This window comes from Babylonia areolata, chromosome 21 (assembly GCF_041734735.1).
Source record: "Babylonia areolata isolate BAREFJ2019XMU chromosome 21, ASM4173473v1, whole genome shotgun sequence".
Taxonomy (NCBI): Eukaryota; Metazoa; Mollusca; class Gastropoda; order Neogastropoda; family Buccinidae; genus Babylonia; species Babylonia areolata.
In genome coordinates, this window is record NC_134896.1 from 16,704,902 (window position 1) to 16,722,401 (window position 17,500).

Consider the following 17,500-nt stretch of genomic DNA (forward strand, 5'->3'; position numbering starts at 1 on the left):
ACAACATCACATCACCACATCACACCACATCACACCACACAACATCACACAACTTCACATCACCACACCACATCACACCACACAACATCACATCACCACATCACACCACACAACATCACATCACCACATCACACCACATCACTACCACATGAGGGGAAGTGGGGGAGGCAAGAAACTTCTCTTGTATTTCACGATACCATTAAATAAAATAATGAACAAATAAACAGATAAATGAATTAATAGATAAATAAAGTAACCTGACAATTGAGCATATAATTTTTCACTGTAGCTTGATGAAGCCTTTTGTACACGAAAGTGTGTCTTCACAAGTGACTGAGAACGTTGATGTTTTTGACTTTTTGCATTCATTATCAGTTGTTTCGCTTGTCAGTTTAACGACTTCTCTTTTACGAAGTCCTTTAAGTAATTTCCTGTAACTGTATTTAGAGGGTTTTTTTTGTTTTTTGTTTTGTTTTTCTTCCAAATTTCACCCACATTTTTACCCTCATTTGCCCAGTTTCCCCCAACCCTCCATTCATCCACATCTCCCACCCCTTCTAACCGATAATACTCAGATGTATTCATAAATACTTTAACAAAATGTCTTCAATCACCGATATGTGTGACGGGACATTAAACAAAAAACAACAAACAAATAAACAATAAACGAATAAATAAATAAATAAATAAACAAACAAATGAATAAATAGATGAGCAAACAAACAAATGGATAAATGAATAAACAAACAGATAAATAAACGAGTGAATGAATGAATGAATAAATAAATAAATAAACAAACAAATGAATAAACAGATGAATAAACAAACAAATGGATAAATGAATAAATAAACAGATAAATAAACGAGTGAATGAATAAATAAATAAATAAATAAATAAATAAAGCAATGAACCGAGAACCTGTGTAGTTGATGAGACCATCCCCGTCCGTGTCCGCCTCCTTCATCATGTCCTCCAGCTCCTTCTCCGACAGGTGTTCCCCCAGGCTGGTCATCACCTGGGGCATCATCGTCATCGTCATCATCATCGTCGTCATCATCATCATCATGGTGATCATCTTCGTGATCATCATCATCATCATCATCATCATCATCATCATCATCGTCGTCGTCGTCGTCATCATCACCATCATCGTCACCGTCGTTGTCGTTATCACCATCGTCACCATCGTCGTCAATCTCATCATCATCATCATCATCATCATGGTGATTATCTTCGTGATCATCATCATCATCATCACCGTCATCGTCGTCGTCGTCATCACCATCATCGTCACCGTCGTTGTCGTTATCACCATCGTCACCATCGTCGTCAATCTGATCATCATCATCATCAGCATCAGCAGCAGCAGCAGCAGCAGCAGCAGCATCGTCATCATCATACTGATCATTCATCATCATCAGCATCATCGTCGACGATGTCATTATCATCATCATAAACATAATGTTCATCATCATCTTCTTCACCATCATTGTCATCATCATCGCCGTCGTTGTCATAACCATCAGCATCGTTGTCGACGTTGTCATTATCATTATCATCATCATCAACATAACCTTCATCATCATCATCTTCACTATCACCGTCACCGTCGTCGTCATCATCATCATCAGCAGCAGCAGCAGCATCGTCGTAGTCATCATCGTCATCATCTTCTTCTTCAGATTAACTCGGAGGGTAAACACTTTAAAACAGACATGATTAGTAATTTTGTGGTTACCCCCCTGACCCCCCCCCCTCCCCCACGAACCCTTCCTCCCCCCTCCCCTCCCAATCCACTGACCACTCCTCACCTCCCCTCCCCACCCCACACCCACACACCATTCCGCCAACACAACTCAACGTGCACGCCTTTTTCCCCTCTCCAAACCTGTCGTAGTTCTTCGCGATTGATATAGCCGTCTCCGTTCTTGTCGAAGACCTTGAAGGCGTTGAAGATTTCATCCCCTTCGTTGGAGGCGCACTGGGAGGACATCATCTCCAGGAACTCGTTGAACTCGATCGTTCCGTTCCCTGCAAGGGGACACAGCTTCAGCTTCAATGTGGAGTGATGGCCTAGAAGTAATGCGCCCGCCTAGGAAGCGAGAGAATCTGAGCGCGCTGGTTTGAACCACGGCACAGTCACCAGTATTTTCTCCGCCTCCACTAGACCTTGAGTGGTGGTGTGGACGCTAGTCATTCGGTTGAGACGATAAACCGAGGTGCCGTGCGCATCACGCACTTTGCGCATGTAAAAGAACCCACCACGGCAACAAAAGGGTTGTCCGTGGCAAAATTCTGTAGAAAAATCCACTTCGATTGGAAAAACAAATATAAACACTGCGTGCATAAAAAAAACAACAACAGGAGGTGGCGCTGTCAGTGTAGCGACGCGCTCTCCCTAAGGAGAGCAGCCCGAATTTCACACAGAGAAATCTTTTGTGACAGTAATTAGTAATAGCTTCAATGAGGTGTCAATGCTTTCGGATTTAAGTAGAAAAAAAGAGAGCAGATGCCTGATCATCGGGCTGGTCAGGCGTTGAGACTCTTCTTCTTTCCGTTTCACGACCAACATCGACTTGCCGATGACTCTGTCGTGGTTTATGCATGCTGGGTATTTTCCTGTCTCCATAACCCACCGAACCCTGACATGAGTTACAGGATCTTCAACGTGCGTATTTGATCTTCTGTGTGCGTATACACACGAAGGGGGTTCAGGCACTAGCAGGTCTGCACATAATATGTTGACCTGGGAGATCGGAATAATCTCCACTCTATACCCACCAGGCGCCGTTACCGTGATTCGAACCCGGGACCCTAAGATTGAAAGTCCAACGTTTTAACCACTCGGCTATTGCGCCCTAGGTTTGTGAGAGAAGAAAGAATAGACAACAACAACACATATAATTATTTGTATATATCTGTCGGTCTGTCTGTCTGTCTGTCTGTCTGTCTCTGTGTGTGGCAGTCTGTCCATCAGTAGGTTTGTCTGTTTGTCTATCTATACAGTATCTGTCTTTTTATCTAGAAATGCTCTCTCTCTCATTATACATGTATTAAGTATTAAGTATAACAACATTTATATGCGTATCTCGTGTAACAACAGCAGATGAGTAAGTGCTAATGTCTTCACTGTTGGAAAATAAACATTCATTCATTCATTCATTCATTCATTCATTCCCCCCCTCTCTCTCTCTCTCTACAAATGCGCTCTCTCTCTCTCTCTCTCTCTCTCTCTCTATCTATCTATTAATCTATCAATGTATATATCTATCTCTCTTTGCATGTGTGTGTGTGTGTGTGTGTGTGTGTGTGCATGAGAGAGAGACACAAAGAGTGACAGTGTGTGTGTGTGTGTGTGTGTGTGTGTGTGTGTGTGTGTGTGTGTGTGTGTGTGTGCATGAGAGAGAGACACAAAGAGTGACAGTGAGAGAGAGAGAGAGAGGTGGTTTGTAAAAGCCAGGAAAGAGAGAGAGGGGGGTGAGGGACAGAGACAGATAAATAGAATGAGAGTTCCCCAGATAGAGACACAGTGAGGGGAAAATGACAGTGGTGAGAGAGAAGGTGGGTGGTTTTCACAGAATCTGTGGCAACATATCACATTTCCATCCGCTCCAAATGCAATTTTTGTCAGCGTGCTGGCCAGCGATGGAGGTGCACACACACACACACACACGCACGCACACGCACACACACACACACACACACACATATACGCGCGCGCGCTCGTACGATTTTGATAGTTGGTGTTCCAGCATAAAGTCCAGATACAATGTGCTTCATTTTCATGTTTCCATGGAAACACTCTGCATTGTAAGAAGCGCCTCTGTACGACAGCCTCTGCTGTGCGCGCGCGCGCGCGTGTGTGTCTCTGTGAGTGCGTGTGTGTGTGTGTGTGCGCGCGCGCGCGTGCATGCGTATGTGTGTGTGTGTATGTGCGTGTGTGTGTGTATGTGCGTGTGTGTGTGTGCGCGTGCATGCGTGTGCATATGTGTGTGTGCGCGTGCATGCGCGCGCGCGCGCGCGTGTGTGTGTATGAGAGAGAGAGAGAAGTCTTTGTGTATCGTGTCTGCACGTACGTTTGTATGCGTATAAGTATGTGCACATATGATTTTGAAAACGTGCGAGTTTGTACACGTGCATGTAATAATTGTATGTACCTATATAATTATGCTTATAACTGCATAACATTGTTGAAAGAAAAGAAGACATAAACACGACAGCATTTTGATTTATCGTGTTAAAAAAAAAGGGGGGGGGGGGACTATGGAACATATAACTTGCAAGAACAACGCTGAACAGAAATCCAACGCCTGGACCGAGTCTGCCACACGGCCCGGCGCTTCCTTTACAACAGCATGCAGCCACACGCCACCAATTTGTCACTGCTGCGCCATACAAACATCGCATTGCTAGGGGGTAAGGCCGGGCCATTAATCAATCAATTCACTAACTATGCTCCACCAATTAAGAGTTAATTGCCAATGCAAACTGCTGCCGAAAAACACAAATAACGACGACTGACGATGCTTATGACGTGACCAGCTAGCTGAGGTGACACATCACCGGAGAATGGAGTCTGAAAACAGCACGCGGGAAATTGATCACGTGACAGTGACCACGTGGTCGACGAATAGTGGAAGAGTGGACATCTTTTGGCGGCAACTCGACTTACACAGCCGTGCAAATTCTCCACCTCCCTTCTCCTTCTTCGTCTTCTCTCTCCACCCTCTCCCCATCTCCCTCATCCTATCGTTCTCCTTCTCCTCCTCCTTCTTCTTCTCTCTCCCCCCCCCCCTCCCCCCCTATCCTGCCCCTCTCCTCCTCCTTCTTCTTCTCTTTCCTCCCTCCCCTACCCCCCCTCCTCCTCCCCCTTTTTCATCTTCTCCTTCGTCTTCCCTCCCCTCCCCCCTCCTCCTCCTCCTTCCCCCACCCCCCTCAAACCCCCTCCTTCTTCTTCTTCTTCTCCCCCCCTCCTCCTCCTCCTCCTTCTTCTCCCCCCCCCCCCTCCTCCTCCTCCAACTTCTTCTCTCCCCTCTCTCCTTCTGCGTCTTCTTCATCCCCCTACTCCTTCTTCTTTTACGCTGATATCTCAAGGCCTGACTAAGCGCGTTGGGTTACGCTGCTGGTCAGGCATCTGCTTGGTAGATGTGGTGTAGCGTATATGGATTTGTCCGAACGCAGTGACGCCTCCTTGAGCTACTGAAACTGAAACTTACGTTGATATGGTCGCGTCACCAGACCCAATGGCTTTAGGAAACAATCCACCAAGGAGCTGTTGAGGGAGGGGAACGGGGGAAGGGCGGGGGCAGGAGGAACACAAAACAAAAAGCAAGAGAGGCAAGGCCTTCAAGACTCATTAGTGATACACTTTTTAAAAAAAATCCAAGCTTTTTATGTATTGAGTATAATTTCAAAATGTAATGTTTAAGATGAGAAAGATCAGTTTAAAGCAAATTAAGTCCCCTAGCATTAATTACAGAGTAATTTCCCTTTTTTTTATTCTATCTGCACCAAAACGTTTGCAAAATAAATAAAACTTCCATGCTTAGCAAAAGAAGTTCCTGTTTGAACAAAAAATGATAATAATGACTGCTCTTGTTGTTGGGTCAGAATATCAGATCAAAGTGCCAAGTTTAGAGAATACAAAAAATATAAATATAACAGTAAATGCAGTTTGCATATGATTAGGCTTCATTTTATATTTTTTTGTGCCCATCCCAGAGGTGCAATATTGTTCTAAACAATATGACTGGAAAGAACTGATTTTTTCCTATTTTTATGCCTAATTTGGTGTCAACTGACAAAGTATTTGCAGAGAAAATGTTAATGTTAAAGTTTACCACGGACACACACACACACACACAACCGAACACCGGGTTAAAACATAGACTCACTTTGTTTACACAAGTGAGTCAACAAAACGATGGACTGACGACATGTCTGATCGGACAAGACTGGAGACCACGGCTTGGACACACGACGGACAGACCAGGAGGAACCTGGTGAACAGTCCTTCTCTGTGGCGTCCCAGTCACGCTTCTAAGAGTTGACGAAGAAGAAGATTGATTGATTGATTGAATCTTTAATGGGTAAAGAATTAGGCACAGTAAAGGCCTTTTTACAATTCTGCCCATTTAACGACATAAAAAATAAAGAACGAACGACACAAAACATAAAAATAAAGAAATAAACTGAAATAAAATAAAATAATAAGAACGACGAATAAGAATAGGAACTTGAATAGTCTATTAAAGGTCACAAAGCGATGAAAAACTGGAACAATTGGTACATTACATGTACATAGGTACTTACACACACACACACACACACACACACACACACACACGCGCGCGCACACACACACACACACACACACACACAAAATTATAAAACAAGCAACAAAGACATACGTACACATTCACGCCCACACACTCAAACACACACACGCACTTACTGTTCACACATACACATACATTCAATTTTTCATTCATCATGGCATGGCAGCTAGTGGACTGAGTACAAGGAAGCATTTGCAAAAGACCGCGAGTAGGTTAATCAAATGTATCGAATAGAAATATTCTTATCTTAGTTTTAAAGAGAGATATGGCTGGAATTTGACGACATGTCTTTGGAAGCATGTTCCATTCGATGCTTCCATTAAATGAGAGACTCATCTTAAATAAATCAATTTTAGGCTTTGGGACAATAGCTCTATCTGAATTACGTTGGAACTGGAAACAAAATAACGATTTTAAATATTGTGGGCATGCGTTATGAACAATTTTATGCATAAGAATCAATGTGTTATATCTAATAAGTAGATGAACAGGTAATATTTGAAGTTCTTTGTACATATTGTGGACAGATCCACCTGTGGTATTTACATGGTTAATCATCTTAATGGCACGTTTTTGTAAAGAGCAAAGTGGCTTTAATGTAGAAGGAGGACATTTACCCCAAATAATCGAGCAATAGCTGAGGCGAGACTGGATATAGGCAAAGTAAAACACACGTCTAGAATGATTATCAAGAAAGTGTTTGATCTGTGATAATTGGAATACACTAGATGATACTTGTTTTATGAGGCAATGAATATGTTCCTGCCACGAAAGATTTTGATCAATAGTAATGCCTAATAGCATATGCTTAGTAACTTGTTTGATAGTATTATCTTTATATTTTATGTTAAGTTGTGCTTCTTTTATGTTCTGTCTTTTCTGACGAGGACAAATTAACATGCATTCTGTCTTTTCAGGGTGTACGACCATATCATTAGCATCACACCAGTTTTCGACAGATTTCATGTTGGCATTCAGGTGATAACTAATTTCGTCAACATTGTGACTAGCATATTGTATTGATGTATCATCAGCAAATAAATCACAGATTGCATGTTGAATTGATAAAGGTAGATCGTTGATATACAAGGAAAATAAGAGAGGGCCTAGAATTGACCCCTGCGGTACTCCTCTTGGAACATGCCCTTTTGGAAGAAATAAAGCACGTGAATAGACAGCCTGAATACGGTTTTCTAGGTAAGATCTGAGAAACAATAAGCAGTTATCGTCAATACCATAACATTTCAATTTTTGAAGCAATATTTCGTGATTGATTAAGTCAAACGCTTTTGTAAAATCAAGGAATATCACTCCAACCACCTTGCTTTTATTAATATCACGCAGCCATGCATCAGTTATTCTACATAAAGCGGTTTCACAAGAATGGTGCTGTCTAAATCCTGATTGATTGGTATAGAGAAGCTGATATTTTTCAATAAAGAATGTAAGACAAAGGTGTACATGACGTTCTAGAACTTTTGAGACAGAAGACAACAATGAGATTGGTCTGTAATTATTGACATCATTAGCATCACCTTTTTTATGCAGGGGAATAACCTTTGCATATTTAAACTCTTTTGGAAAATGATTTTTGGATAGACAAAGATTGAAGAGATAAGTAAGAGAATCGGCAATATAAGGTGCAGATAGTTTTAATATTTTTGGACTAATGCCATCGAAGCCACACGAGTTTTTATTTTTTAGCGATACTAAATAAGATAAGACTTCATGAATAGACATTAATGGAACAGAAAACTTTGTTTTTATATCTTTATTATGACAGAAGTTTTCTAAAATGCTGAAATCAAAAGAAGTGTGTGCACTGTCATTTGCGATTAATTTGTTTCCAATGTCAGCAAAGTGATTGTTCAGTGTATCAACAGGAATGAGACATTCCGCATTTGAATTGTTTGGTTTGGTGAGTGGTGTATAGCCTTCCATATGGAGGCTGTGTTGCTTTTGTCTTCGATTAGCTTACGAAAGAAAAACCGTTTAGACTTTCTGATCATGTATTTGACAATATTACGTTTCTTCTGGTATTCTTCGAATGGACCGATTATCTTTGATGGTCTCTGTCATCCATTGCTTGAAAGATATCTTGCGTAAGCCAACTCGGAAGAATTTCCGACTTGACTCGTCTCTGAATTAAGGGATATGTTTATCAACAACATGCAGTAACGTTGCAGTCCAAAAGGAAAGGGCTTCTTCTGGATTAGTAAAGCTATAAATGTTAGTGAAAGGTGCAGAAATGAGGTCTGATTGAAAGGCGTCCAGATTAAAATGTTTAAATGACCGAAATGTGACAACAGTATGACCTGTTTTAGGTATTTTGAAACCCTTTTTTCCCCATGTAATGCAGACGGCATTGTGGTCACTTACGCCAACATTCGGCACACAAATTTCTCGAACTGATGTTAGATTGGATGTATAAATATGATCTAAGAGCGTTCTAGTTTTTTGTGTAACTCTGGTGGGGGAATCAATACACTGATGGAGATTGTAAGACGTATAGATGTTGTTCCATCGGCTATGACGCTGAAAAAGATCTAAATTAAAGTCACCCAAAATTAATACTTCTTTTTTTGAAAGCCAGGCGCTGTCCATCATTTCACAAAAATCGTCATACCACTTGGAAAAACTCTTAGGATGTCTGTACAAAAATGCTATAAGGAGCGAATCTGTTGATTTATTTTGGGATTGAACTTCAAGCCACAGTGATTCAACATCTGGATGATGTAGGTCATTACGAATTCTGTACGGAACGTTATTTTGAATATAAATGACGATACCACTTTCTTTAGATTTTTGAGATTTTTCCGAACAATATTGTAACCAGGAATAGAAATAGATTTGTCATTAATGTGAATGTTCGTCCATGATTCAGAAAAGCCAAAGATATGGAATGGTTTATCATTATTATATATCATCTTCGATACGTCTGTCATTTTGTTGACCAAAAGACATATGTTTAAGTGACCTACTCGCAGTCCTTCACAAACAGGCCAGTTCGAGACATTAGCAGGACTTGACATTAGTGCATAATAAAAATACTACCTAGATTTTCGAAATGCAGTTCTAGTAAGGGAAAGTGCTGAATAATTCAGCTGAGAGAGAGAGAGAGAGAGAGAGGAGAGAGAGAGCGAGCTTCTATGTCCGCGTTGATTTGACGCCAAGGCAAGTCTCTGGGAACGTCAACGATGCAAACTGAAACATCCATGGCGATGACAGCTTGCAGGGGAGGGGGAGGTGGGGAGGTGGGGTGAGTTAAGTTCCCACAACGTCATGTACGATCTGGGCTGATCGTCAGTCATCTAATTATTTATGATACAAGAGATTGTATCGAGGGGTGAGGTCTGAGAGCTGGGAATTGGTCTGTTTGTAAAGAAGGGTTGAAGAGTGGTACAGATTTAACGGGGAAAGGGTGTGTGGTATGTTGGTAAGCATTGTGGAATGATGGTTGTTCTGGTGACAAAGAATAGCAGTTTCCAAATACTTTGTTTGAATAATGACACAAGTTGTTGGAATAGTGGTCATATTGACTATCAGCAGCAGCTGGCTGGAAGTCGTACTGGTCTTGACGACAGACAGCAGGATTGGGTGGAGGGTCGAAGTGCTGTGTATGTGAGGCCATGGGGAACAGGTCCTGATTAGCGTCTGGTGGAAAGTCGTGGCGCCGTGGCTGCGTGATGGGAAACTGGGCCTGATGAATGGCTGGTGGGAAGTTGTGGCGCCGTGGCTGTATGATGGGGAACTGGTCCTGATGCATTCTAGTAGCACCGGGTGGAAAGCTGAAACGTTGTGGCTGTGTAGGCATGTAGTGCTGGTCCTGTAATGGATGAACAGGGAACTTGCGGGGTTGGGTCGGCTGACCGTTAGAAAAAACGGGCCTCAAACGATGATATGGACCACCCTGATGAATGTATTTCCCACGGAACCGGCGTTCTTGATTGACAGGATGCCTAGATGCATGTTGATGGTGGTGTGTATGACAACCAGTCAGCCATTTGGGTTTCTGAGAAGTGTTAGGAATTTTTTCAGTTTCTGAAAGACGCTTTTCAGTGAGCTGTAGATTGTGGGCCAACTGAGCAGTTCCTTTTTTACTCAGATGGATATGATCTGAATAGAGGGTACCATCTGAAGGTGATCTGAAGGATGGCATATGATTTATGACTGGTACTCCTAGGCGATGGCATACACTTGACAGGGTTCTGTTTGACGGGAAAATAGCGTTGTTGAAGTTGTGATTTCCCTTTGCCGGAACAATGGAGCTCATGTGAATGGATGCCCTGGGGAAAACACGGTGAATACTTGATATGAGTTTGTTCCATGTGTCTTCTTCGATGCGACTACTTGAACAGTCGTTAACACCGACATGGACAGTGACCAATTCAATACCTTTGTTTTCACCCAAAGAGTCAAGCCATTGTTTCAGATCAGTGCTTGTCATTCCAGGTACACAAATTTTAAAAAGATAGGTACCGGGCGTTGTGATCCTCCTAGGGTTTATATATCTGATGACAGAGTCACCAATTAGAACCCTGGTGGCTCTTTCTGGGATTGTAAGTTTAGATAAAGTGTTCAGAGCAGATCGCTGTGAGCCTTTCGATTTGACATTGGAAGAAGATTGAGACTGTGGATCACCATCGTCGTGGTGTTTGGTACGGTTTGAAGTGCGACGAGTTTTGAAGGTCTGGAAGTCGGTGTCACAGGGCACGTTGTCACTGTCGACATGCTCGAGATGAAGAAAACGATTCGAAGTGGTAACATTTGCAACATGTTCAGTGATTGAAGCTGATCCATTTGTCTGTGTGGATGATGTTACGAGTGTCTTAGATGTGAGACTGTCTAGTTTTGATTGTAGAGAGTGTATGTGAGTTTTCATAGCATCATTATCACTCAACACAGTGTCGAGTGTTTTTTCCAGCTGGGCAATTTTCCGAAGCACACTTCTGAGATGAATGTTATCAACGTCTTCTGAACAATGATCAACCAAAATATTCGAAGAAAAATTAGAAGGCTTTGAACTTGTTAGCTCTGGGAAGGATGTATCAGAAGACTGCTCACTGCTCTGGCTCTGGCTCTGTGGTGGACTTTTCTCAACGAGCTCAGAACTACTGGCGTCTTTTGTATCAGAAGAAGAAACAGATACATTGTCCTGTACAGTCTGTGTGTCTGAAGTTGAATTGATGACGGGGACGAATGGGCGTGGTGGTGACGACAAAAAAGATAAGTGAAGTGAAGCTGATGTGTCATGTGGATGAACCATCTCTCCAGGCCCACCAGAAGCAGGTATATTGCTCACGCTGGCAGAATGTGGACATATCAGAGTGAGCGCGGAGGAGTGGTCGTTCTGGGCTCCTGTAGACCTTTCTGGTGATGAGTTAGACCTTTCTGGTGATGAGTCAATCTCTTCACTGCCGCCAATCATCAGCAGTGGTTGGTGTGACTGAGGAACTTCAGCACCAATATTCAGCTCATGGAGTTGAGCAGGGAGAGGGATGCCCTGGATAGCTGTCTCGGATGCCTCTCTACCTGCATGTTTGTCATAAAGATCCTCCACTAATGTCTTGAGGATTCTGAACTCTTCATTGACCCAGGGTGTGCAGCTTTTACCCTGGATCAAGACTTTGTTAGTAGAGTAGTAAATGGTAATTTTCAGTCTCTGGTCATTGTGAAAAAAGATGGTCACTTTAGTAAGTGCCAGACCGTCACTGTACGGAAGGGCTATTGGGCCAGCTGAAGACCTTTCTTTTTCAAGGTCACACGGAAGATCATTTTTGCCACCCTTATCCTGATCTTGCCAGGTAACACGAAATCCAGGCACACTTGGAACTTGAATATAATATCGGAGAAGAAGTGTTCTCCTCCAGAGTGCTAGACATCCCCGTTTTGTTGTGAAAGTCACTTGCCTAAAAGGATCAAGTGTATGTTTAATTGTATGAAGAGATGGAATTGAGACACTACGTTTGTTATGTTTTGTCATTTTAGTCATTTTAAAAAGTTAAAATGGTTTAAATAAAGACTCAGACACAAGATATAATAGACAGCATGGTGCTTGCGTCAAAATCGAAGAAAACATGAAATGACGTTAACAGTTCGGTGTCTCACAATGGAACAATGTGGTACAATGTACTACACGCTTGGGCCGGGCGTTTCCAAATTCTGACGTCACGAAATCGGCTCTAAGTCTTCCGAAAAAATAAAATAAAAATTATAATAATGAAGAAACGCAATTGTAGTCATAAATCAAAACCTCAGGAGTGTAGATCTAAACCACAAAATAACATATTTGCATGAAATGTTCGCAACGATCAAATGAAGACATTTGTGGATGAGACGGAAGGATAAAAGTCCGCGCGTAATTGAACTGAAGTAAGTGTTCAAGGGTAAATTGACTCACCAACTGATGAAACGTTTGAAAGAACAAGATAAGAAATAAGCACTGGCACAACGAAGTTATAAAAGTTCACACCAACGAAGATGATAATGTCAGGAGAGAGAGAGAAGACAGAAGAAATGGCGTCAGGAGAGAGAAAGGAGACAGAAGAAATGGCGTCAGGAGAGAGAGAGAAAGGAGACAGAAGAAGAAGAAGAAGAAGGAGATATCAGAAGCAGTAGTTCAAAATGTTCATGGTAATTATTAATGTCTAGAGCTTAAGGGGGGATCCGGGGGTTGGGGGGGGGCAGCTAATGTCTGTCAAGATTTTCCAAAGGTCTGACCAGCGGGTTGGGTCTTTTCTTTGGTCAAGTGTCTTCTCCCTACTTTTTGACTCACTTGTGTAAACAAAGTGGGTCTATGTTTTAACCCGGTGTTCGGTTGTGTGTGTGTGTGTGTGTGTGTGTGTCCGTGGTAAACTTTAACATTGACATTTTCTCTGCAAATACTTTGTCAGTTGACACCAAATTAGGCATAAAAATAGGAAAAATTCTTTCCAGTCATCTTGTTTAAAACAATATTGCACCTCTGGGATGGGCACACACAAAAAAATTGAAGCCTAATTATATGCAAACTGCATTTACTGTTATATTTATATTTTTTGTATTCTCTAAACTTGGCACTTTGACCTCTTATTCTGACACAACAACAAGAGCAGTCATTATTATCATTTTTTGTTCAAACAGGAACTTCTTTTGCTAAGCATGGAAGTTTTATTGATTTTGCAAAGGTTTTGGTGCAGATAGTAAAAAAGGGAAATTACTCTGTAATTAATGCTAGGGGACTTAATTTATCATAAGTGAGTCTTGAAGGCCTTGCCTCTCTTGTTTTTTTTAGACCAGATGTGGTGGAGCGTGTATGGATCAGTCCGCACGCTCTGACGCCTTCTTGAAACTGAAACTAAGTTCACCCCTCTCTCTCTCTCTCTCTCTCTCTCTCTCTCTCTCTCTCTCTCTCTCTCTCACTATCTCTTCTCTCTCTCATTCCCCACCCCTCTCTTACTCAATTCTCCTTGTCCATATAGTTATTATCTGCGGAGAAAGAACTGTACAGGGATCTTCAATGCATCAATGATAATATAACTCGTTATGGACCGGTGTAATAGCAGACGCTATCACGTAATATTGGAGGCTATCATTTTGGCATCTCAATAAATCATTGTCCGCGCATTTCTCCATATTGTGCAGGTTTTTCTTCGATGGAATTATCATTTCCAAGCGTGTTCCATGGCCGAACATCTTTCTCTCTCCTCCTCCTTTTCCTCCTCCTCCTATTCTTCTTCTTCTTCTTCTCCCTCAGCTCTGTAAAGAGTCACTGTGGCGCCGCACAGAAGAACTACATGTTCACCAGATTCCTCCAGGTCTGTCGATTGTGTGTCAAAATCTGGATCTCTGCAAACGGTTTTCCCGTCTGTCTATTCTGCAATGTTATCAGTCCCTCGTTTCTGTTTTGTTTCTCTCTGCACTGTACAGGAAAGGTGTGCAGTAAGCGGCTTCCCTTGTGTGTCACATTGACACTTGTCGGCCTTGCAGTTAACACATGTATGCAACCCTCCATTTACAATCACACCTACGTACACACTCCCGTATGGGAGCGCTGCGCAACTCGCACGCACACACGCACACACACACACACACACATGGGACCACACATACATATACACATGGGAACACACACACACACACACACATGGGACCACACATACATATACACATGGGAACACACACACACACACACACATGGGACCACACATACATATACACATGGGAACACACACACACACACACACACACACACACATGGGACCACACACACACACTCGCATGAGAGCGCATGCACACACCCCACCCCACCCCACCCCCACCCCCCACCATCCCCCCCCCTCCACACACACACGCTTGGGAGTGCATAAACACACACATTAACACACATACATACAAACACGAGCGCGCAAGCGCGCACTCGTACACGCAAGCATACACACACACACTAACACACACACACACGCACACACAACACTCAAACCCCTACCACCCACACCTCCATAACATGGGGGGAAAAAGCCATGATATAATGTCAAAGTATCAGTACCGCTGCACCACACTTGCTCTGCCCCCACTGACCGCCCTTCACCCCCTCAGAATTCCCCCCCTCCGCCCCTCCCCCTCCATGAACCGCCCCCCCACCTTCCGCCCTCCCCATCCCCCCTTCTTCTCCCTCCCACCACCCTCCTCCCCCCCCCTGAACCTCCCCTTCCCCATCCCTCCCCCCCCCTCGCCCCCAACCATTCCCCTCCTCCCTCCCCCCTCCCAACAAAGACACCTACTTTGTATTCCGTAACCTATCAATAATAATAACCCCAACCATAGACAGATGACAACACAGTTTCGCTCTGTTCGCAACACACTGGTGGCGGTGGTGGTGCAGCAGCAGCGACCACTGGCTCCTCCTCCTCCTCCACCACATCAATAAATGATGACCTGAAATTAACGACGGCTACAGCCAGCAGAGTAGCAAAGCAACCTCCCGAAGCGAAACGCACCGCTTCCTAAGTTTGACAGGGGAGGGGGGAGGGGGTGATTGGGGGGGGGGGGGGGAGCGGGATTTGAGGTTGGGGTTGCGTAGGGGTGGTGGTGGTGGTGGTGGCGTGGGTTGGGAGTGTGGGAAGGGGAGGGTTGTGGTCGGAGAGAGGGGAGGGGGGGAGGGGTTAGGTGTGTGTGTGGGGGGGGTGAGGGGGGGGGTAGGAAGCAGAGATAAAATAGTGTTGGTGTTGACGGTCTGGTACTTTGACATTATCATGAATTCTGTTGTTGTTTTTCTCTTCTTCTTTTTTTGGGGGGGTGGGGGCTGGGGGGGGGGGGGGCATGTTTTTCCAAAGGTACTCTTGCCCATTATCTCCTCTGCAACCGAACGCCAGACTAAATCTGTCATTTACCAGCCACCAGCGATAAAAACAAACAAACAAATAAACATAAAAATGGAGAGAAAAAACAACAATAAAACATAAAAACACCCCCACATATAATACACACACACACACACACACACACACACACACACACACACACATATACACACACACACACACCTCCATCCCTCTCCCACAAACATATTCCCCACCCCCCACATACATACACACACTCACACACACCTTTCACAAACAAAACAAAACATCAAAACAAAACTAGCAAACAAACAAACAAAAGGACGGTGGCGCGGTAGTCTGGTGGATGAAGCTCCCCGCTTCAGGAAGCTGGAGGGTCCCGCGTTCGATTCTTTGCTAAGGAGTGGATATTTCTTTTACACTCCTCCTCCCTCAACCAAGTAAAACCTTACATGGTGGTGGTTGTCTAGGTTGCCTAAGTGCCAGTCTTTCGCGGATTAGACTATGAACCAAGCTCACGTGAAAGAGCCACCCCACCCCCCACCCCCATCGGGGGGACCCGCCCTCCCCCCAGCCAAAAAAACACAAAAAAACATGGACTTAACTGCACATAAAAGAACCCATGGGGTAAGAAGGCAGTTCGCCTTGGCAGCAGCAGCAGCAGGTACAACTAAAACAAAACTGAAAATCATGTGGGGAAAACGATGTAAATGGAGGCAAGTATTCATTTTCACACACACACACACACACACACACAGAAAGAGAGAGAGAGAGAGAGACAGAGACAGAGACAGAGAGAGAAACACAAAACAAAAAACAAACAAACAAATAAACACACACAAAAAACAAGAGGCAAAGCCTTCTCGGCTCACGTGTGATTACTGCGAAACATCATCAAAACGGAAAACGCTGGAACTTAAACCAGAAACAAGTGTTTGCCGAACCCTAATATCCCTGGAAATTGAATAAAAAGAATGTTGAGCAGCCTACATTTGTCTGCATTTCATTATTGTACGATCATAATATAGATTTCTCAAAGTTTAAAACTTTTCATGTCCACATCACGACTTTCCGACTTCGACAGATCGCAAAAAAAAAGAAGAAGAAGAAGAAAAGAAAGAAAGAAAGAAAGAAAGAAAGAAGAAAAACAAGAAGGACAAGAAGAAAATCGACACAATTGGAAAAAAGAAAAGAAAAAGAAAAAAAACCCAAAACTTAGTGTTGGAATCCACAGAAATGCCCCCCGCGATTTATCTCCCACACTGGTTGCGTAACATTTGCATCTTTTTTGTTTCGAACGGAAATTCACATGGAAAAAGAAATTCTTCAAACGTGCACGCAAAGTGCTATTCTATCAGTGCCCAACCCACAGTGCAGCGAGTTTGTTGTAACTGTAGTGTTCTCCGAACCCAAATCGGCAAAATGCAAGACGATCTGCTGATCGTGATGGTCATTCGCGGACATTATGCAGTAAGTGATAAGGCCTATGCGGAAACCAACCTCTGAATAAAATTCAGCGGCCTTGTTCGTCTCCTTCCAATATGTCATCTCGCACGTGCCTACTGAATATTCATTTTAAAAAAAATCAATGCTATTGTCGTATTTTCCGAAAAAGACCACACTGACGATCGCAGATTGTGAAAGACCTTCACACTTAGTGATAAAGACAAAAAGCATTTTCATGTCTTGAGTCTTATTTTAAAATGCAGTGTTTTAGATGAGAGAGATCCGGTGGAAAACAAAATATTGGTAAATTCATATTAACGTCCCGTTTGTTCGGTGTTCGAGAGAGATGTAATAATTTACGTCACTTCCTTATTAAGCAAAGGAAGTTTCCTTAT

The 17,500-nt window shown here is 43.1% G+C and overlaps 1 protein-coding gene across 1 annotated transcript in view; it reads right to left on the minus strand.

Moving 5' to 3' along the window:
* Positions 1-17,500, minus strand: part of LOC143295690 (uncharacterized) — a 97,390-nt gene that overhangs the window by 6,570 nt on the left and 73,320 nt on the right. The window contains exons 4-5 of the mRNA XM_076607310.1: positions 1,890-2,032; positions 920-1,016 (exon numbers count right to left, since the gene is read on the minus strand). Of these exons, the coding sequence (XP_076463425.1) occupies positions 920-1,016; positions 1,890-2,032 (240 nt within the window). The remainder of the gene's footprint in view (positions 1-919; positions 1,017-1,889; positions 2,033-17,500) is intronic.